Here is a 23,094-nt window from a genome sequence, read left to right as displayed (position 1 = left end):
TACGCAACGAAGATTGACAACATTAATCAAATTGACTTAAAGTAATTTTATTATTTTGGATTTGTGGTTATCGTTTTTCGTAGAAAATGGCTAGATATTGTGCTGTTTACGGATGTATTTCATCAGAAAAACGCGAATTTTTTTTACGCTAGTCACAAATGTGCCAACCATAAAGCGTTAACACACACATTTGCAGTCTCTACAGTGTGACTGTCAAAACGATCATTTTGTATGGAGTGTCCGGGGTGTGCCCAAGTATAAGAATATTGTACCACAATATAGAAAAATATGAAATTATATTTCGTAATAATAAAGGGAAATATTTATTACAAGTAGTTAGACATCGAAAAGGTGCTTAAATTTAAAATAAAAGTAACTAATAAATAAATAATTTTCGTAAAGCTTTTGAAAAATAAGTGGTTGAGTAGACCAACGCAAGGTTAAATATTTAGAGTAGCGCCCCCTGTGGTTACATTTGAGAACTACAATATACCGCCACCTATCGGATGGTAGGCGAACTATTGAAACACAACTTTCAAATTTGTTGTACATGTATTTTACCAACGTCACTAGATGGCGCTGCTACATACTTAAATGTGTTCATGAATGTTACCTACATATTTTATTGTGTGTATTCTGTTTATTATCTAAATATACGTAATTTAAACAAGTTTGTATGTTATTTCGTTTATTTCAAATAACTAAGACATATATAATTATTTTTAGGAGGCGATAGTAAACATTTCTCGTGCATTTCTCGTTGGATTTTTTTAATCTTGCCTTTATTACCAGTTGCCACTCTCTATTTACATCACACGTTTGTCAAGGGCCATGGCTAATGTACTGGTACAAGAATACCTACATCTTAGACCTACATTATTATTATTAGTCACCTGCTTTAGCTTTATTAATAAAATAACCGTGTAGTTTGCGATCAGCCACGATTTCACACTCTGCAAGTGGGAAAGGTGACAGCTTTAATAGATTTCGTTTCTACGTGTACAACTTTATGATTTTATGCTATAGCGATTAGTATGCATACAATACAGTAGCACAGAACCGAGAGGTGACGACGAGACCATTTGGATGCGTATATGAATGGCTCGACGCGTTGTGCATCAGTAATAAGAGCGTGCGCACGACTGAATTATTGTCAAATTATTAAAACTTTATAAAAAAAGTTTTATATCTGCCTATGACTGAGCGATGACTAGAATATTCAATAAACATGGCCCATATCATTAAAATGCATCTTGTTTATATGCACCTAGTGAACAATCCGTTGATCGTACAATAAAATTGATTTTTATTTATCAACTTGTCAGCTATCAATAAAATGAATCTATCTTATTTTAAAATACTCCGCATACAAATATTATTTCGCTGCGATATTTATCTAGTTGTTTTCAAAATAATTTTAGTGAAAAGAACACGATATTTTATAACATGTTTTTCTAACGTAGGTTGGTAATAAAATCAGACTAGACGATTTGTAAATTGTTTTGTGTTGAAGGGATTAATGTTCGCGCCTACGCGTGTTAAATGTTTATCTAACGTGCGGTTTGAGCAATTACTGTTGCGGTCGATTTGTGGACAATCAACATAATATTATTATTTGTAGGGACTAGTGAAATAAAACGCGTGTGTATTTGCTTACAATGATTTCGATCAGGTGGCATAGGTATCAATTGTTTTAAATTACACGTACATTTATTACAAAAATGTCGTTGCATAATAATTTTTAATTCTAACGTTTATTATTTATAGCTCAGAAGAAAGTAAGATCTCAAACTCTATTCTATCTATACTCTATACATAAATAAATATATTTTTCATAAACTTATACGAACCTCAACTCAAACTCATATTTAAAAAGAGTTATGGATAGGGAATGCAATCCCGATCCCGCGGGATCCCGATCTCGCGAGATCTCGTGTAATTTTTCGGGATCAATCCCGACGCATCATATGACGAGATCCCGTTCGAGATTGACGGGATTGGGCGGCAGTGGTCAGCGACGCAACACACAACCACTCGGGGCGCAAACTTTTCAATTTTTCCTAATTCCCTTGAAATAAGCTTATTGTTTTGATTACCTAATTTACCTACGTTAATTTCCTTACAACCTGATTATTATTTAGTTGGTAAGATTAAATAATAAAGGTTTTTATTTTCTTTCGAGTAACATGTTATTTTAGTTAACCTCACTAGGGGCCATCCATAAATTACGTCACACGTTAATAGGGGGGGAGGGTATCATCTTTATGTGACATAATGTGACAAGGGGCAGGGGGGATCAAAAGCTTTGTGACGTGACTACCTACCTATATGTATTTATTAATAATTTCGCACTCTCGCTATAAGATTATCTCTTACGCAACAACATTTAATTCCTAGAGTCATTTTGTAATGCAAGTGGGACACTAAAATTTACGACTTTTAAAATTTTCGATATTTAAGATTATTTAATAAGTAAAAATAAATAAAAAAATGAAAATAACTGTTCTTTTGATTATTTTTAGATACATGCATAAGTTTGAAAAATGTGTGACGTCACATTAGGGGGGACGGGGTACTAAAAATGTGACAACCTGTGACATGGAGGGGGGAGGGGTTGAAAAGTTCTAAAATTCGCGTGACGTAATTTATGGATGGCCTCCTTTCACAAACAAGCAGTTATTAGCTTTTTCAGTCATCTGAATTCAACATTTTTTTTTAATTAGACGGGATCCCGAAAATTCCGGGATCCCGCGGGATTGATATTTCTAATCCCGCAGGATCCCGAATTTGCAATCTCGAGTCGGGATTGCATTCCCTAGTTATGGATATGTATTTTAGCGCATTACATAATTAAGTATCGTAATGGCGTAGTGTGATTATTTTAGTAATTGTAGTTCTATTATTATCAGCACGTCAGATTCGTTTGCTTTTTCGATCAAATAATTTATCTGTTTGCGTTGGCAGCGGTCAGTATCGACTGTCGATTAATAAACCAACATGTCCGTCAACTAGTCCGCCCGCGGTACCAGGCGGTAATAACTTCTCAGGAGCTTTCGTACAGCGACCGCTTCGCCATTCACGAGCTTCGACATGAATGAGTTGTGCATGTGTGCGTCGGACGTCTTGAGCGAGTTGTATTTGTGTGCTGAACACGTGTTCGTTTGAGTCAACATGGTAGGCCGTTCATGAGAATTTTCTTGTGTCAACATCTGAACTTGCTTAGGCATAAATAACCCGCAACTTTGTTTTGCACAAAAAATATATTTAAATTCTTAGCTTCTGCTCATGCTTCTGCAACGTATGGAATCGATTTAGTGACTGCGACTTTAAGATTCAAGTATCTACGTACCTATACTACCAAAGTTAAACACAATTGATTAATCAATCGATAGAGTTGTTTTACTCATTAATTCATTATTAATTACGTACTTATTAAAATATACGTAACGAAAAAAATTCCTTTTTCGAATTATGGAAGCCGTAACTGGCTTGCAATACGTAATCTTTTTTTAAAAACCAGGTGACACACGAGACTCTCTTTCCGCTCGATGGAGTGTAAAAAAGTTGGGCACGCCATCATTATAATGTTACATTACCTATATGATTTACTAATAATGCATTGGCATTAAACTTAAGGTCTTATGAAGTCTAATTTCAGGGTTTTATTTAAGGTTTTTCATAAAATGAATGTATAATTGAATGCCAAATGATATGCAGTAATAAAATCAACAATTAATGTAATTACATCGTAACCATTATTGTGTTAAACGTTTATCCGTAAGTAATAATTGTTTATTGTGAAGTGTGTAACTTTAGTAATGGGCGAATGTAAATATACACATTTGCTACGAAGTTTTGGCAACATCCTGTATATCGTACAACATTGAGGGGAAGTGGACACCGCAACATCCTTTACGGTGTCGGATGAAGCCTCGAGACAATAAAAAATATTTCACGTGAAAATTCTTTTAAGGCTATCTCACACTAATTGCTGTTATCAAGGAATTAATCCTCAACGTCTCGGCGACTTGTTATTTTACTCGAATATGACAAATCTGCATGTTTGTTTTGTTGACTGATAATTGCGGTAATTACTTAATTTATCGCACTATCTTTGTTGACTTATGGTTTTGGCAATAACACATCTGTTTCCTGTAGGACAAATAAGTAAAATTTGTATTGTGTATCACTGGGTATTTGAAAATATATTACCTATATCATATGCGTGAAATTTATGTTGTTATTTGTAAGTTTGAATGTTATAAAACATCGTCTATAAAGCTTTTGTTCTTTCCTGTTGAACCCGGACAATGCCTGGGCCACCAGCTAGCTAGTCGTGAATAAATAAAGCGGTGATAATCATCATTGGCAGTGAGGTCTCATCTGCGCAAATACACCAAGCACGTACACAAGTTTACATACGTTTAACATACCATTCGATAATCAGCTCTATCTAATTGTGTTAAATAACAATGTTGCGCACAAAAAGTGTCATATTATGATATAATTAATCAGTGGTGTACGCTGTGAGTCACGCGGGAGTCTGAGATATTGAACAAATTACTGCATTGTTCTCGTTAGCTATAATACTGATATCATATCAATTACTAGTATTTTTTTACTTTCTCTACTTTGTTATTGCGATGTTTGTTTATATTGTTGCGAAATATATTGTTTTAGATTATTAAACATAACGTAAAATAGGTCTAGGTTTTGTAAATGAATAATGTAAATTTTCCACTACTTTTTTGTTTTCCTTGAAATTTCTCCTCCTACTAGAAGACTAATGCTGCTTTCTTGAAGGTTTATACTTTATAGATAAATTGAGCATTTATAACAATATGACATACAATATTTTGCAAAGTTTGCAATTTGCTATATTATATAACAATAGTTTTATTTACATGTTCTACTTATATTGCGTGTTTTTTGTTAAAGTGGATTACTGCGAAGTTGTAAACTGACACTTTTAAAATTATAAGTAAATTGTATAATAAGTAAATCTTCAACTTCAAAGATCAATTTCGAAGTTATAGATTTTTTGATTTCGCATTTAATAAACATTTGATACGCAAATAATTATATACCCTCTGAATATTTCATGTGTTAATAATCACCTATTCGAAAAGGAAAACTTTATTAAAGAAAACTGCAAAACCCTAATCATTTAATATTTTTACATTTTCCGTCTCTCGCCATTTAAGTTTAAATTTTTCTTGGCAACAGAACACAAACAGAATACAAACATGGTGCTAAATGGGTAAACATATGTGCATATATGCGATGTTCCCACGTAAATATACATATAAAGTAAAGATAGAGGGAACAATAGGCCCGTATCCTTAGGCCACCCTGGCGTGAGCTAACTGCTGGGGTCAACGACCTGCCTGATTTTTAACCACCCTATGTGTTGCAGCTGAACTGTTTTTAACTTTGTATAAAACAAAACAATCGCCAGCGATCGCTATAAAGTAATTTTGCAATTTGATCGAATATCTAACTGTAATGACTCATGAATTTATGTTCTATACTGAATAAATAATATACATGTATACGTATGTAAACATATTTAACTTTATAATAATTTTAAACATCCAATTAATAAAAAAATCAACAACATAGTATCAAAATTTTATTATAATCACTAAAGTACGCGTTCAAGCATGGCCGATATGGCGATATAATTATTATTGTTTATTAACAATTCATAATTATGTTAACGATTATAATGTAAAACGTTTATTTGCTGCGATAAGAATCAATTTTATGGAAGTATTAAAAATTTTACGACTGATTTTGTTAAAAACCTTTTTTCAAAAGCTCTTATGTAAAAAGCATACGTATGTACGTATATAAAATTAAAAACGACATCCTACAAAGTGTTTTGTCCTTTATAAAATAGGGTGTAGAATTTTTTGTTTAGTTTGAAAGCATATAAAATTAAAAGCTCTTTAAAGCTCTACCAATCCTAAACATGAAACTAAAGCATAATCACGCTAGGAAAAACTTTCTAAAACCTAAAAAATAATTCTAATGAGCACAACAAGGCTGTTGCGGATGTTTACGAGTTGTTTATTTTGCAATTTCCGATTATCCCAATTAAGATAATATATTACTATGAATGAAGACTTACTATCAATATAAGAAAAATTGCCTAACAAATAATGCCAAACAAATTCGTTGAAATTATCCTGGTTCTTGAACCTATTATGAAAACTCTCAAACAAATACAGATTACTACTACAACAAAATAAAAATACAATAAAAAGCACTATTTGTATCAAAAAACGATCAATAGCAATGTCAAGTGCATACATGTAAACTGGGTTATGAAAATAGTTGCGTGCTGAAATTGCATCGCTCCTAACAAGGATGCAACGAATTATCCTATTCGGGATTCTAGTCGCTAATGATTGTCAGTCAGCCCCATATACTAATACTGTGTTACATTAATATTCATAATGACATGTTAACCCCTTTTATTATGTAACACCTTATTATAATATTATGTAGAAGCTTATAAAGTAGCCTATAAACTTCGCAAAGTACGATACTTCTGAAGAAAATTACAGCCAAATTGGTAGAGTACCTAGATTTTGTAAAAAATAGCAACATAAAATATGAAGCTTTTTAATTGTAAAAGCTCAGAAACTTTCAGCTACACTACCTATATTATGTAACACAATAAATTAAATATTGTATTCATAAACTACTTGATGTAATCAGTATCTATTTTTGCTTCCGTCTCTATAGCCCAATTTTTTTGTGGTTGAAGTTTGTTCAAATTGATTGAAATTGTTGGTATCGTTTGCAATAAAAAAAAATCATTACAGTAGTTAGGTGAACTGCAACACGAATAAAAACTCTGCAACAATGCAGACCATAGTTCTTTAGTTTTCAGCACAGATTATCCGATCGCGCGTCGGTTTAGCAGGATAGGGCAGATTGGCCGGTTTCCTTCCCTCCAGCCACGTTCTAGGCGTGATTATGATTGCTGTCACTCGCTACCTTGACACGTGGCGCGAAAATTGAGTATAATCTATTTGAATCTGTGGTGTAATTTATTATCATCACTGAAGGCGTGATAGCAACACTTGTAGAATCCGATTTTTTATGCGGTTTAAATGACGTAAGGCCGCCCTTTGCTGTTTCTGTAGTATTGTATTTGTTATATGTATTTATGTATTTTCAATGCAATAAAGTATAATAAATAAATAAATAAATAAATATTGCAAAGTTCTAACGAAAGAACTAGAAAATGCATGTGCGTTTAGAAATTCGGATGATGAAAAGAGAGTATGGAGACCTACATAAAACCTACCTAAAACGTCATCATCATCATTATAGTACGTTGTAACATAGTGACTTAAAAGTTAAATAAACAAGAAAGCATTTGAACCTTAACCTTACAACGTTCATAAAGCGTAGATTCCACTCTATGGTGTATTCTGCAATATGTACACAAAGTAAATACAATTATAACAATTAAGACTTACCCAACGATGCTTCAGGGTCTGTAAGGTCAGACAACGAAGGGACTTTCTGCATGGTGCGAGGTTCTTCAGCCTCCGGTGGTTCAGTCTTGATGCCCTCTGCTGCGCCGCCGCCTTCATCGCACTGTAAAAAATATATAAGATTATTCAATAAATAAACCATGGAATAATTAAACTCTACCGAAAGTTATTTTTATAATGAACTAAACTAATATCATTCAAAGTTTACAAGAGAAATTTATTATACGGGTTTTAAGAGATGAAATAATAGTTAACGTGTAAACAATGGTTTGAGAGACTTTTGTGAAAATTCACCATTTATCAGGTTGAAAAAATCTTTGATCCAAAAGCTTCTTAGAAGGCCAGTTTAAATATATATGACTAACTGACCAACGTAGTTTATTTACTTAGGTAAATAATATTTCATTAAATAAGCCGAAATCTCAAATAAATTACAAAACAGCTATAAAACAATAACGTAATGTAAAACGAAACAAATATGCCAACTTTACAAAATACATTCAAGAAGCATGTCATTCGCACATTTATCCCGATAGAACAATGGTTTCAATGACTCCTGTATCGACAGGAACTTACTTTTTTCTGCCATTACGTGAGCTAAGCTTACTAAAGACCCGCGTCAATATTCTGCGCAGGAGTGGACTCCTTCCGCTCGCGATCATGGGCCGATTTAAAATCGCAAGACAATACTCGAAACATTAGGCCTTCAATTTGACTTTGATGTATATAAAATGTATGTAAATGAACGCTTAATATGTGTTAGATGAATCAGCAGGCACTAAATAAATAGTAATAGAAGCTCCGTGTTTCCTTTGAAAACGATAATTTTTAACAAACCATGTAGCATCTAACTTACTAACTTAGAATATAAACATAGTAATAATATACTTTTTATTGCTATACAAATCTATCTACTTAACCGGCTAATCATATCAAATCAAATTGAATTTATACGCTGATATTGTGACAAAGGGAGGGCATGAGATACACGACCTCCTCGCATCAATACGCGTCTATTAGTTATCCAACCAAGTGTTAGATTATATGATATGATACGATCTGATTATATTTCAAGATACGCGTCACCAAATCAAAGTTGTTTTCTGTATGAACGCTTCGGTCACGGTTGAATATCCCTGCAAGATCTCTGCTAATCTTAGCAGGACGGATTGGTATATGTATTTTATGTCTTCTTACTCGCCTTTATACCAGTCTAAATAATATGAGAGATAGTAATAATGCGTTCGAATAGAAAGAGCTCATGAACTGGCAATTGAATGAATAATATTTAATTCGGTTTGGAAACGATTGTTGATAGCGTTAATATTATAAAGCGAGTTTGATTGTTTGAACGCGCTCATCTCAGGAACTACTGGTCTGATTTCTTTCGGTGTTAGATAGCCCATTTATCGAGGAAGGCTATAGGCTATTTATCATTACCAACAGGAGCGGAGCCACGCGGGTGAAACCGCGAAGCGCAGCTAGTAATGAATATAATAATCTAATGTAATAAATAGTGGTATACCTACGTGACTGCTTCTGATTGTAATTCCTTAAAACTAAACCAATTTTATTGTGGACACGTTATATAGGTACTTCTTAACGGAAATAGACATATAATTTCGGCGTTGTGACAAAAATAAAAATGAGTAGGTAATGTTTACATAACGTTTATTTTTATTGTAAAGGCAAAGACCCTTTATTTATATAAAAGGTGTGAAAGGGCGTAGTACATCGATTTTATATCAGAAGATAACAGTATCAGAATGTGACGTCATCACGCTATTTTCATTCATAAAATATAAATAACCTGTCTCAAGGGCTTTTGTTTTTCCATGATAAGGTTTCAAATTGAATGATAAAGTTCGATAAAAAGCCTATCATGTTATTGTTGAAATAAATTAGATTTTAATCCACTGATATAAGTTATAACTTGTATTAATTTATATTGTGGAGTACCTGAGTACTTAATGGAAATGTAGATAGTGTACGTAACAATTAAGTTTTTACGTTTCATTTTGTGATACTGCATCTTTTTTCATATGATTTTTGTTTTGTTAAAGTTAAATGCATTTCAAGAGAGGAAATGCGTTGAAATATCAAAAGTAGATACCAGGACCACATAGACAGAACGATTACAATCAGTGATGCATACGCGATGATTAACCCATAAACACTGGTTTATTTACGGTTCAGGCGGAGGGGTCGGCCCTCCCTAGCACGTGATTACCGATATTTGGGGGCACGAACCCAATTCAGATTTTACGTGCCTTGATGATGGATAAACTATTCAGTTTCGACCCTTCCTTGCATTCTTCATTGATGGATGTTGGCAATGCCACGGATGAGAGACGTTGATTAATGATATTTCTCATGGATGCAATATTTGGCAATTGTCATGAACTCTTTAAGTTTTGGAATAATTATATATCTCAATTAGTGAAATTTTTAATTTCGTTCTGATTTGATAGTAATATCCAAGTATATTTGTAGCGCATTACAGCGAAATTTTGCATAATACAGTTTACAGATCATCACTTTTGCATTAGATATTACAAAATATGTAGTATCATGGGATTTTTTTTAAGGAGGGAAGTATAAAAAAGAACTGTAAATATTTTTTTTTATTTAACCATACACACGTTCTAAAACGTTTTTGTACCTACAGTTCATAAAAAGCTATGGTTAGGGAGCCAGGTGCAAATTTGGTTAACTATTTCCTCTCAAGAGATAATTCGTCAGACGCATGAGAGTATAGTATTATAAAGCCTCGTGAACGTCAGCTGGCGCTCGGTTGGGGGGGTGAGCGGTTGTAGCCTCCCACGCACATAGGAAAAAAAATACATTCATTCATTCATTTCCTCTCAGCTAAAAATTTGTCAAATTGTAGCTAACCCAATATCTCAACGAAAAAAAATAGTCAGCCGGTTACAACATGGTGTATTATACGTCAGCTGGTGTCTCGAACATGAAAGTTAAATTTAAAGAAAAATTTATTTTCCGTTATTTCCTCTCAAACAAAAATTTACCTGATGATAGCTTATATGTAACTGTGGATAAATATATATGTCAGCTGGCTGTATCTTGGTGGAAAAACCGTCAGCTGATACGGGAGGCTACAACCGCTCTTTCCCCCAACCGAGCTCCAGCTGACGTTCACGAGGCTTCATAATACTATACTTTGATGCATTTTACTAATTACCGCATGAGAGGAACTTGGTCATAAAATCTGCTGCTGGCTCCCGGACCATACAAATAAATTCAGTTTATCCTGATATATTAGTTGGTTGATTGTCAATTTGTCGCCGGTTTAATTTAGTTATGTTGATCACATGTGACTCCTCGATCTTGTCTCTATTTATCACAGGAACTTTTAAACAGAAGATATATGGAGACCACTTAATCCCGTGATTATAATGCATTTTCCTTTACATTCGACAGCGTAGTTTCAGGACTTTCATGTTTAATCTTTTTAAGCAACAGTATTAAACTTTTTATTTATTAAGTTTTGGGTTAAAGAAATATTATTTTCTGTATGAAACCTACAAGGTACTAACTTAATGAAAAAAAAGTATAGAGCAACTTCATTGTGGACAAAAATAGGAATACTATAAGTATTTTCTACCAAACTATAACAAATATAGTCATGTAGTTTTGAATTTTTGCATGTGTTTTTCCATTTATAACACGGTGAAAAAATAAACATATAAATTATAAACGTCACAAAACGAAAATAAAAATTGCTGACTCATTTACCTTTTATCTTTAATAATATAAAATATAGATAACTCGTAACAAGCAATGCATTATCTAATCAAAAAATATCTAATCAAAATTACAGCTACATAAACAAAAAACACAAGATACATTAGTCAGTAATCTAATTCTAGGAATATTTATTCAAATTGAAGCGGTTATCATAAAAAAATATATATAAATACACTTGGAAAAATTACACAATATTTGTCATAATGTTCCAAGCGGATATATTATCTGCTAGATAAATCCCTTTAATTAGGGGCCGGATATCAAGTGGCAGGCCTTAATGAGCTACGCTCGCTCGAATAAATAGAATAATTTTTCCTTAATACAAGTACAGTTTCAGAAATATGAAATACAACGCTTTATGTAAGTTTTACCTTATTTATTATGTGTTCAATGTCGATTTTCGATTTGAGGACAGAGTTTTTTAGCATTCATAGAAAAATTGAAAAGTATCCAACTATTCAACCTATTGACGAAAGTTTTTCTTTAAAAGATAAACGTTGAATAATAAATAGGCATTTAGAAATATTCATTCTCTTTATGCTATTTTGTAGAATACGCATTTAGTATAACGTAGGTACATTTATATGAATTTAAAGAAAAATACTGATAATAATATGCAATTAACTACACTTCCGCCAAAAAACACTTTCAATTAATATTTGACATAAAAGCTCCATGATAAAATGCATTAAACAGCATTGTAATGTAAATGATGTCATATAGTTAATCAATTTCATACGAAAACTGTAGTTAGGTACAATGTGGGTACAATTAACAAAAAAAAAAAAAATAATTATCTGTGATACAAACATATATACGAGAAGTAATCGATAGAACAATATTAAGGATTAATTAAATATGTACTTAACGTGATTTTATTCGTAAGTTTACACAGTAGGCTTATGTTTAAAATTTACCTTTATTCATGTTTCTATAGTTAACCTATACAAAACCACATTATATTATTAATCAAAAAAGTTTAACACTTAACCAAATACCAAGTATTTTAATATTAACCGTGGGAAACGAATAAGTATTTAAGTTACATATGGCAAGAAGTACGTAATCCTTTCGAGCCCATACAGTACATTTTCTGTCTTCGAGGAGCGATGTAAATCAAGTCAAGTTGTATTTTATGGCGACACCTCTTTGAATAAAGGTGTTAACGTCATAACTGTCGGCAGCCCCTTTATTTTACCCTTGGGTGTATGACGTGTTCATATGATGACTTTAAATTAACTTCAAGAAACAAATGCATTCATTCTTTATTTAAATATCATTCATCATTAAAAAAGTGAAACGTAAATATCTTTAGTTTATGGTACCTATCTATGAGAAGGAAATAGGTTAGATTTACTTGTAAAATTTACTTTTGACGCGGTTAAATTTCAAATCGTTATGTAATAATATAACAAACTAAAAATAAGATCGAAACATTATTTATCCTACGTCACAGAAAACAATTACAACAGTAATGGTAACCCATTCGTAAAAAATCCAATAAGCTCTTCGTCGCAGTAAGCTAATGTCGTAACTCATTAGCGCAGCTTAATGTCAGTGTCACGGACAGATTAAAAATAAAAACAAAACAAATAAAAAGCGGACGCTTTGAAATAGAAACTCTTTTTTCGATACACCTTAAACTTCTCAGTGATTGATTGTTGGGGACGGTAAGAAACGCTTCATTTAACGCGCAATTAGGTATACCAATATGGATTTATTATTTACATCAATATCTTAATAACACCTTTTCCGTGTAAATAAAGCAATATTCTTATATTGAAATACAATACTATTTAAAAATGTGATTAAATATTTAAATTATAAAAGCGCGAGAAAGCTCTGATAATCCAAATTATCTTATATAAGGATTTATATTTAAACATAAATTTAGTTTACCCAATCACTTTAAAATTACAATTTATGAACATTAAAAGCCTAACAATATGACTGCTATGAAAGTAGAAGGACGGTTGATCACGCTCCGTTGGACGCGCCTGCCACCGCGGCATCCGGTGCTATAGCCAGCCCTTACGTGCGACCAAACTGAATACGAAATAACACAAAATTGGACTATGAATGGAATACTCATGCTTTTAATTTCGAATATGAGCTGAATATGTTTAATTGTCGGCTTTTTTATTTGACATGCTAATGGTCAGTCGTAAGCGCGTACTTTGCAATTAAACTCTATCAAAAATCTAATTCTCTTTTACTATATTAAGAACTTTAGGTATAAGTTGAAGCATTTTATCTAATCATCCTAATAATATACTATGTAATCTCAAAATTAACGGTAGCTAACTGTTTGCAGTTATAATTTATATGAAAGCTTTATTATTCGAAACGAAATTAAGCGGCCGATACTAGTTTATACAGTTTATACTTAGCCTTTATTAAAAAGTTCAAACTCTTTTAATATTCATGTACTATCCAGAACACGTCTTGGCAAATTATACTCTAGTACTAGTATTGGATCTGTCTTACAGACGAGTTTTTGTGATCCTCTCGCATTGCTTTCTTGATTCGCCTTTTCTGAACTAAATGGGCTTGTTATAATAAAGCTACTTGTTCGTTTAATATCATGGATTAGATGAAGCAAGTTTATTATAAAGTTACTAGATTTCCGCCCGCGGCTTCGGCCGCATTTTCAAAGGAAAACCCGCATAGTTCCCGTTCCCGTGGGATTTCCGGGATAAAACCTATCCTATGTGTTAATCCAAGTTACCCTCTATATGTGTGCTAAATTTCATTGTAATCGGTTCAGTAGTTTTTAAGTGAAAGAGTAACAAACATCCATACATCCATACATCCATACATCCATACAAACTTTTGCCTTTGTAATAGTATTAAGAATTAAGATAATAAACCATTTCCGTTTAAATTACAATTATTTTTATTACGAGTGAGAGAGCTTTCAATTGGCAAACTGATAATGCATCTGTATCAAAGCACGAAGAAAAATATTATATGCTTTAAGTAATCTAAGCCTCAGAAAATAATGTACGTACGAGAATTTCAACAATACATTAAAATAATTTTAATTTTCGTTGTATAAAATGAGCAACATACGTCGAAGTAAAAAGACGTGTCAGATTTTGAAATGAGTATCAAATTATACCTACTAGTCTATAAGTATTTTGTATATTGAAGGAGTAAAACCGGTAACATTAATTTTAGATGAAGCCGTTGCAAATGTCCACGGAAAGTAAATCACACTAACTGGACAATTTTCAACGGAATTTCTAAACTAGTTGAGCGTGTTCGAATCGTCTAGGCTAGCCGCTGGCAAGGATGTAGCTTTTCCTCGTATAATCGGATTTCCTGCCGTTTGTAAGTCAAGATCAAGGTTCTATTTCAATGAACAGAAACCTGTTGAGCCGTACTGGTTATTACTTCGAGTGTTTTCATTAGTTTCTAAAGTATGTTGTTATTCTGGCTTTGATGCTCGTTAAGGCTTTCATTTGGTACTATAATCGCGCGTGAAGAAAAAATATTGAATGGGTTATCTGGTTATGAAATTTTCTATGTATCCATCGAACTTATGTTGAAGTACTTTGTCTCATTGTTTTAGATTATAATTCCATCAAATTATTACTTTACATTTTACATCACTGAAAGCTTTTACGGACTGTTTTGTATCTCTTGTTGTAAACTACACTTTGTGCAGCTAAAGCATTAGTGCATTACTGTTTATCTGTCCGATTCTATATTTTAACACTCTGACGAAACAGACACTAAAGAGAACACATCCAGAACTATCTAACCATGATTTGTTATTTTTCATACCATACTTACAAAATCAATTCGAACTATGAAACCGGCTATAAATGTCTTGTAGCAATGATATGAACTTATGTACTTATACAGTATACTTACCAGATCAAGTCGCAAGCTAAAGGAGACATGCTTGCGGGGCGGCGGCGCAGTCATTGCGGGGGCTTCGTAGAACGCGGCGTCGTCGAGCCCGAAGTCGGAGTCGCTTTCTGCCCACTCCAGCTTCATCGTGCTGGGACTGGAATTAAGGTTTGAGTTGTAGCTAGTGATTTATGCAGTTGAAACAATGAAATAAAGGAGCTAGAAGGCTGTATAGCTGTAAAAAAGTTGCTGATATAGAGCTGATATAAGTTGGAACTTGTAGCTGTTAAAATGTTGTAAGTATTTTTGAACATAAGATTAGAACGACGTTTCATTTGGTTGAAAGTTTATGTAATCATACCGTTGATTTATACAATACCAAATTGATAAATATAATGAAAAATTTACGATTTGTATTTTGAGTAAAAAAGCTAATCAAATCGCTAGCGACGAGCAAGAGCTTATAAGTTTATTTCATTTCTTATTTTTTGTACATAAGAGCGGTTCCACGTCAAGCATCTCGGCTCTCGCTACTTACATAAACGTCAATATAATTTTATGGTCAGTGATCACTGGGGGCAAGTGGCAATACTAATAGGGCTTCGCTGACCGCAGGTAGGATCGGTCTCATGCCATTCTTGGCTGTGTTGATGTTCTCGTTTTATGCTGTTGCGTTGTGACAAAGAAAATATGAAACGTTTCTTACGCTTCGCTTCATTCTTCTCATAATAATTAAGTAATATACTGAGAAAAATTTAATTATCTTACACCATTGACATTGGGAATGAAATTGCTATAGTATTTACTATTTCTTACGATTTCAAACGCATTGTACGAAACCGTTCCATTTTTATTTAATATCACAAACCCCATAACGTCACTCATCGTTTCCATTAATATCCCATCAAAGCGTTTCAGATTCGTTCACGCTAACGGGTTGATCCGGCGGAAACGGTTCCCGAAAGCACGTGTTTTTCATTCTATTCAAGAAATAGAGCGGATAGTCCTTTGAAAAGTGGAGTGGCCGTTTCGGGAAACCAAAATGATATGGTTAATATGTCGCTGGAGGAATTCAGCGTGAGCCAACTCGTGTCGCTCCGGGCAATATCCGCCGGAAACGATGCTTACATTGACACCGTCTGTAATAATGCCTTGTAATTGGAACGGCGTGTCGTTTGTTCACTCATTTGTAAGAGAGGGTGAAGTCAAGGGTCATAATTAGGTGCAAGTTCTTCATTATGATCGCGGAGATTTGTTGTCACAAATTGCCTCCGGATTGATTGGTTTATTACCTTTGAAACGCCTAATGCGTTTGCAAGATTCTTTAATTAGCTAAATTATTGGGGTAGTATAATAGAAGTAATATTTTAGGGTAGAATATTTTCATACATTAAAACATTGTTATAGAAAAACGATAAGAGACATAGCGTGCGAAGAAATAATCTATGAAGGTATTACTTATACATTCTACATATTTTGAAAAAAAAAACATACGTTTATCTTAATTTAGCTCTAAAAAAATCATACCGACCGATTGTTTCTATCTTATCAGAATAGATAAAACGTTATCTTTACATAACGATATTCGCACGAGTTTTATATGCATGATAATATTACGACTCTATATTTTTCATAAATGTCTCTTTAAATCAAATTATATTTGAGCCTCAATAGTATCAAATCTTTTTCAGTTAAAAGTAATGCATCAACGGATTCTTAAAATGAGCTAACTGGAATATAAAACAGAGATTTTAATATGTAAATTCAGTCACTTAAAAATGGGATTGCATTTCAAATCGTTTCATAGAACTTCTGAATAATGTTAAGGTCCTTTTGTTGCTCCAGGGCCTTAATCGTTGAAATAGAAGATTTTACTTCTGGGGGCATTAACACGCAGATGCTAAGTCGATGACATACGGTTCCCGACCTACAAAATAATTTTCAGCAATTTGCTCGCACGCAATTTCGCGTGCTAATTTGATCATCTGCATCTTGTGCATCGCATGGTCGATAATCGATGTTTATTACTGAATTGATTAGTGAAAGCATTTCGGACAATATGGTACCTACTTAAACATTTTAGTAATTTTACATATTGAGCAGATATTTCTTTAGTAAAATACCCTTTTACAAAGATATTTTAGATATCTTTGATTTCAGATTTGTGTTCCATCCAACGAGTAAATATTTATAGCTTCATTTGTAATAAGTAAACCTTTTTGTCGTCATCATTGTCTGTGTATTTTAGCGTTTATCGTTGTCACTGGGTTGTGATAATAATTTCAATGTCATTAAAAATATCAGTAGTCAAAAACTTGATTGCGCAATTTTTTTAAATAATGGCGAAAAGATTTACAAAACCTACAATTAATTGGAAGGAATTAGATAAACTAGTGCCTCCTAATCAAAGAACGAATTTCTTGGCATTTAAGGCGAAATCTGATAATTATCTTCGACGGTTAGTTGTTTATTTTTGTATCATTTACATGTACCTGTGTTATTGTGTGAAAATTCTGCATGATATAAAATTGCTATAACGTTTTGTATTATAATAAAACTTCTTCGATTTATTTTGATATTTTAAAACTTCTTGCAGGGTTCAAGCAAACCCACCTGAACTACCAAAATTAGATTGGAAGAAATATAAAGCATTGGTGCCGGTTACTGGGCTGGTAGAAAAGTTTAAGAAAGAATACGAAGGCTTTAAGGTCCCGTATCCTGAAGATAAATTATCAGCTACTATTGATGAACAGTGGAAGGCATTACAACCGGAGATCAAAGCATATTGTGATAATGCACAAAAAGATATAGAAATGTAAGTAAATGTATTCATCTAACCAAGAATTTATTTGTATCTATTAGAATTGTGTGACCAATAAAGTCCCCGTCGAATAGCAGGTATATAATACCAGTTCAGAAAATAGTTTGAAGACATTTTACCTCGTTAAGAAAGATGATTTGATTCGCATTGCATTCAAGAATAAATAAAAGCATTCCGTGTAAGTATTTCTGTTCTCTCTGCTGCAATTGAGATGGGTTAACTTATTTTCTGTCCAAATAACGAAGCATAAAATGTTGCTCTTACTTAGAGAGTGTGATTAAAGTTGATATTTAAAGTCGTTTGATAAATAAACTAATAATTAGCAAAGAGAAGACTAAGACGAAAATTTTAAAAATAATTTATTAAATAATATACCAAATATTTTCAATTACAGAGCAACTAAAGAACTAGAGAAGATTAAGAGTCTACCTAAATTCGAAGATATGACAATGGAAATGTTTTACGATTTATATCCGAACGAGGCTTTAGATCCTGTTAATCGTCCGACGTTTTGGCCACACGATGAAGAAAGTCAACTGGGATACGAAGAGAAAAAAGCTAAGATAGATGCGAAAGAAGCGCAGACGAAAAAGTGATGTTAACAAAATTGAATAAACCAATCGTTATTTGATTTTTTTTTTTATTAAAATAGAGGTAGACTTGACACAATATAGGTAATAGTAATGATTATAGAAAATACGCCAGAAATATTAATTCAAAGAGTTCAACCAATTTTATAGGGATTGTAATTTGGTGTTTATTTAATTTTTCATTCATACTTATATTTACTGATTAGTTAATCTCATCTAATCACACTATTCTAAAAAAAACATCAGTTCTCAATTTCGTTTCTAATAAAACGTCCCCTTCTTGGAATAACGGTGCTTTGACAGCAGAATCCAGAGTAAACGGTCGATGCAGTGGAATTGAGTCCAAACGAGTGAATTATCGTCTATGGGTGCATAAAAGGGCTGCACAAGTCTATATTTAGTGTTCAGGGTCGAAGCCGAGACATCAGCCAAGAAGTCGCGCGTGGCAAATTGTGACTGATGATCGGATTGTGTTACCGGATTTATTTAGAGCCAAATGCTAACTGAATGTCTAATTTGAAGCTCTTTTATTTCATTAGTGACAATTGTATTAATTGGTGACTACAGCATTTTGAATTCAATATGAGCGAAGTGGAGGTAGTCATTTGTCTGAGGATAATCCAGGTCATGAAACATTAATTTTCAACCGGCATTCCCAAATATGACGAAGCACGTTTTATCTAAAATTGTTAGATTTTGTCAGAAATTAAGAAAATTGTTTTGTTACTTGAATTTTTTATACAATGTAGGAAGTTTAACTTATTCAAAACAGTCACTAGTCTAGATCCAATAGTCCAGTTTTGTTTATTTAAAGTTTGCTCTATCGTTAGCATCTGAGAATGTAGGAAGTTAGAAGTGCCACAAAAGCAAATAGAAAGCTTAAGCGATTTATAGAATCCAAATGCTGTAATTTATACATATTTGTGGTTAAATTAGTTCCATAAAGTTGAAATATTACGCGGACAATTTAGTTTGATTTATTAAACGAAATATGTTATAAGCGATATTTTGGCTTCTACCTATCTTGAAAGTAAATTAGTATTTTTTTCAGTTAGCATCAATTGGTGACATTACGTCTTTTCATTCATTATCTTTATCAAAGGAAATTACGTACGTAAATTGGAAAGTTTAAAACGATTATTTATGACAAAGGAAATTTAAATATTAATTGCTCAATGAATTACTTTCGATCGTCAAGGTTAGCTTTTTTCTTATTTTAATTGATATTTCGATAAAAAGTAGCACAAATACTTCATACCTATGTATTCACTTATCGTTTCTAGATGTTTCTATAGGTATAGGTGTTAGCTGTGAAGTTTTCAAATAAATAAGTTAGTTGGTAGATCTTTGGTTATTCTTTACTCTTTGTTTCTGAGAATTCATTTGTTCCATTCATTGCTTTGCTTAGTTCTTGTACATATAGTACCGAGCCTATATTCTCTCTGGGGCGTGGGTGGAAGGGTGAGGACCACCTGTTGCAGACGTCTATATTTAGCCTCTCCCCGCCCGCGCCCCGCGCTTCAGCCATTCATAACTATGAGTAATGTGCGAGTTGAAAAATTAGCTGAGTCCACCAACGCCGGTCATTTGTGACACTTTGTTTTGGTTTACATACGTTTGATGCGTGAACATTCGAGGCTATTTCTAGGTTCGAATTATTTATTATGTGGAGAATTTTATAATTGACTACATGTTTATATAACTTTCAACTCATTGTACCAGCCCATATTTGTTACCACTGCAGGAATATATACATATCCTATAGGATTCAATTTTACCATATTTGGATCTTGAAACCTACATCAAACTCTACCACTCGAAATTACTGCAAACGAAATAAAATATCCCAGAAAACAAAGGCGTTACAAGTCTAGTAGCATATGAATAACATTATAATTGTCATACAATCAACCTCCATGATACGTCTGCCTATTCATTCTCTTCCACGCATAATAAAGCCGTGAGGTGAATGTTGAGCGATAAACGCTCAGAGCTATTTACATGTGTGGGTTATCTTTTGAAGCTCTCCGTGCCTGCTCAGTATTCTTTAAGGTGTTAATCGATAGAGATTAAAAAACATTGACCTTCGTTAAGGAGCACCATCTGCATAACTATTCACGGAGTGTTGTGAGACACGAATCATGAGTTTGTCATAAAATACCTAATGAACGTTCTAAGCTTCATGTTTGTGATATAACGATCAAATGAGTCATAGTAATGATCAGCGGTAATTGATCTATGAGATTTATGTGGAGAAAATTGCGATAGGTCTTTATTGTGACGATAAGCAATTAGATTTGGCAAAGTTTAGATGCGCTTTCAGTCTGGACGAAAAAGTTGTCGATATTTCAATGAACATAATGTAATTCTGCTTCGATTTTTCCTAGAATCGAAAAGCTGATATAAATTTACACACACGAGTAGTCAATTAAGATAAAAATGTCAACGGGCTCCTTATTCGGCTCTCTGTATTTATGTACTCAACGCTAAATCTCTTTTGTCCAATTTGTTTAAAAGTTCTTCACATTCTCTCATTATTCTCTCATCAGTGCCTATCACAAGACTAACGCAAGCAACGAAGACGATACGGACAAACATAAGGTAAGTACCTACTGGGTACTATGTATCTTAAAAAGGTTTAATTTATTCAAATGAGAGCCTGACGTCTAACAATAAATCTGTGCAAGTTTTTCAAAGAAGCTGTGATCTTATACCTTGCCCTCTGATAAACAATTCCATAGAATACTCAGTAATGTACGGACGCCGATATTGATATGTGTCGTTATAAACATATTATCAGCATGTCGACGAACTCGTCTCAGGGCCGACGTAATAATATTATGCAAAGGTATTTTATACGTAGGTTATTTTTAAACATATAATATAATCCTGTCTACCAATACTATGATCGAATGAATTTTTTATAGATAAAATTAATGTAGATCAAGCTACCAATAACTGTTTTTAAATTAAACATGACCTATTAGTTATCAGTTTTAAAAGATATCTAATAAAAAGTTAGCCTACTTGTATGATTTATTTATATTTATAATCTGTGTTTAGGTTTTTATCTCTTTTTTCAGGTAGGTATGTTTATTTGCGTTTATTTCTACCTCTATCATGTCCTGCTTTCAATTTCTATAAAATCACCACGTGGTTGCACTGGCCACCAATGTAACTAAAGAAACAATAAATAGAGCTTGGTAAATATTTGTGCAATGTTTACAAATAACATCTACTAAATTGTTAATACTTAATATGTACTGTTATTCTGGGAATTGAATTCTGTACATAAGAAAACATGTAAATTGTTTCCCATGCTTGTATGTTATGGTGTTTAATATATTTGTATCAGTTAAAGTTTGAAATTAGAATATAACCAAAAGTTAGGCAACTGTAGTGCTGTTGATCGTTACTAATTAATTCGTAATTAAAAATTCTGGTGCGCCCGCGCAGACGTCGACATCTACCAATTACACTGCCCACATCGTTCGAATTAAAATGGACACTATTTTTATAAGCATTAAGTATAAAATTACATTATAAATTTGCTCTGGATGAAGGGCAAGCGACAGTTGTTTTATTTTGAACTATATTTAGTACTTGGACTGAATTGTTACTGTGCCAGCTTTGTATGGAGCGATATGAGTTCGGCATACTTGATGAATGCAGTTAGATATTTATAAAATTGACTGTAGAAACTTAAGCATACATAAATTAAACGTATATGGTCTGATGCTACGATAAAATGTCCTAGTAATTAATTAAATAATAGGTAGTTTTGTTTCATTCTATTGTCTCGGAATAAATATAATTGATAGACTTGCGGTTACATATTAAAATTAGTGTTTTTTTTTATTTTGGCAGTAAGTTACAGAAATAAAAATACATTTACAGATTTTATAGTAACAACATTAATGAAATCAAATGATTATTTTTAGGCCCTGGATCAAGGTTACTCTAAAAATATACCCAGTTGCGAGTTGATGGTAAGATGTTGGGTAAATATTTTTTATTTTTACCGAATAAACAAATGTGTTTTCAAACTTTAGTTATATGCCCAAGATAAAAATTTCGCCCGAATACGAACATCTGTTATGTCGAGTGCTATACAAAAAATATTCGTGATTAAAAATTCCAACGCTCACAAAATTAGAACGTAGAGCAGTAGAGCACTGAGGAAGCGTCCAAAATATTATAAGGTAATGTAAACTTTTATAATACAGGAGGAGCTGACTAATCAAATGTGAACTAGAAACGCAGTTTTAGATATTTTAATCCTAAGTGGATGCAAATAGAAACATTGTATAGAAATCTCAAATCAACTTATTAGTCCTAACTCCTAACGTCATAAGTTAGTACACATACGTATTATTTGTATTATTTTCTAATTAATTGTATGCATGTATACTGTTAGATTGACGCAAAAGATATACGAAGGATTACACAAAATGCTCACGCACGCGTGCATTTTACGAAACCTCTCATTGTTTCCTCGAAATAACTGCTCATCGTGAAATGTTTTATGCTTCCCAAAATTCAT

At 32.9% G+C, this 23,094-nt stretch overlaps 2 protein-coding genes across 3 annotated transcripts in view; one reads left to right on the top strand and one right to left on the bottom strand.

Annotated features, from left to right (window-relative positions):
• pnt (ETS transcription factor pointed) overlaps positions 1-23,094 on the bottom strand; it is a 108,778-nt gene that overhangs the window by 80,033 nt on the left and 5,651 nt on the right. For both annotated transcript variants that reach the window (XM_089706207.1, XM_089706209.1), the window contains exons 2-3: positions 15,162-15,297; positions 7,497-7,617 (exon numbers count right to left, since the gene is read on the bottom strand). In XM_089706207.1, the coding sequence (XP_089562333.1) occupies positions 7,497-7,617; positions 15,162-15,287 (247 nt within the window). In that variant the 5' untranslated portion in view covers positions 15,288-15,297. The remainder of the gene's footprint in view (positions 1-7,496; positions 7,618-15,161; positions 15,298-23,094) is intronic.
• LOC149480490 (ATP synthase subunit d, mitochondrial-like) lies at positions 17,480-18,614 on the top strand. The gene is made up of 3 exons (XM_089706220.1): positions 17,480-17,598; positions 17,737-17,955; positions 18,356-18,614. Exons 1-3 carry the CDS (start codon positions 17,480-17,482, stop codon positions 18,555-18,557), a joined length of 540 nt encoding a protein of 179 aa, XP_089562346.1. The 3' UTR covers positions 18,558-18,614.

Source organism: Colias philodice, chromosome 18 (genome assembly GCF_061535455.1).
Source record: "Colias philodice isolate Cphi_HAF_F1 chromosome 18, ilColPhil1 Martin Lab GWU primary, whole genome shotgun sequence".
In the NCBI taxonomy this organism is placed as follows: domain Eukaryota; kingdom Metazoa; phylum Arthropoda; class Insecta; order Lepidoptera; family Pieridae; genus Colias; species Colias philodice.
The sequence above is the reverse complement of the archived record's forward strand: the minus strand, read 5'-3'. Positions and strand labels throughout refer to the sequence as shown.

Excerpts from the sequence above, each read along its gene's own strand:
- LOC149480490 (XM_089706220.1), top strand. The coding sequence starts at position 17,480 with ATGGCGAAAAGATTTACAAAACCTACAATTAATTGGAAGGAATTAGAT. Across the intron at positions 17,599-17,736 it reads TCTGATAATTATCTTCGACG|GGTTCAAGCAAACCCACCTG; the intron begins GTTAGTTGTTTA and ends AACTTCTTGCAG. Across the intron at positions 17,956-18,355 it reads GCACAAAAAGATATAGAAAT|AGCAACTAAAGAACTAGAGA; the intron begins GTAAGTAAATGT and ends TTTCAATTACAG.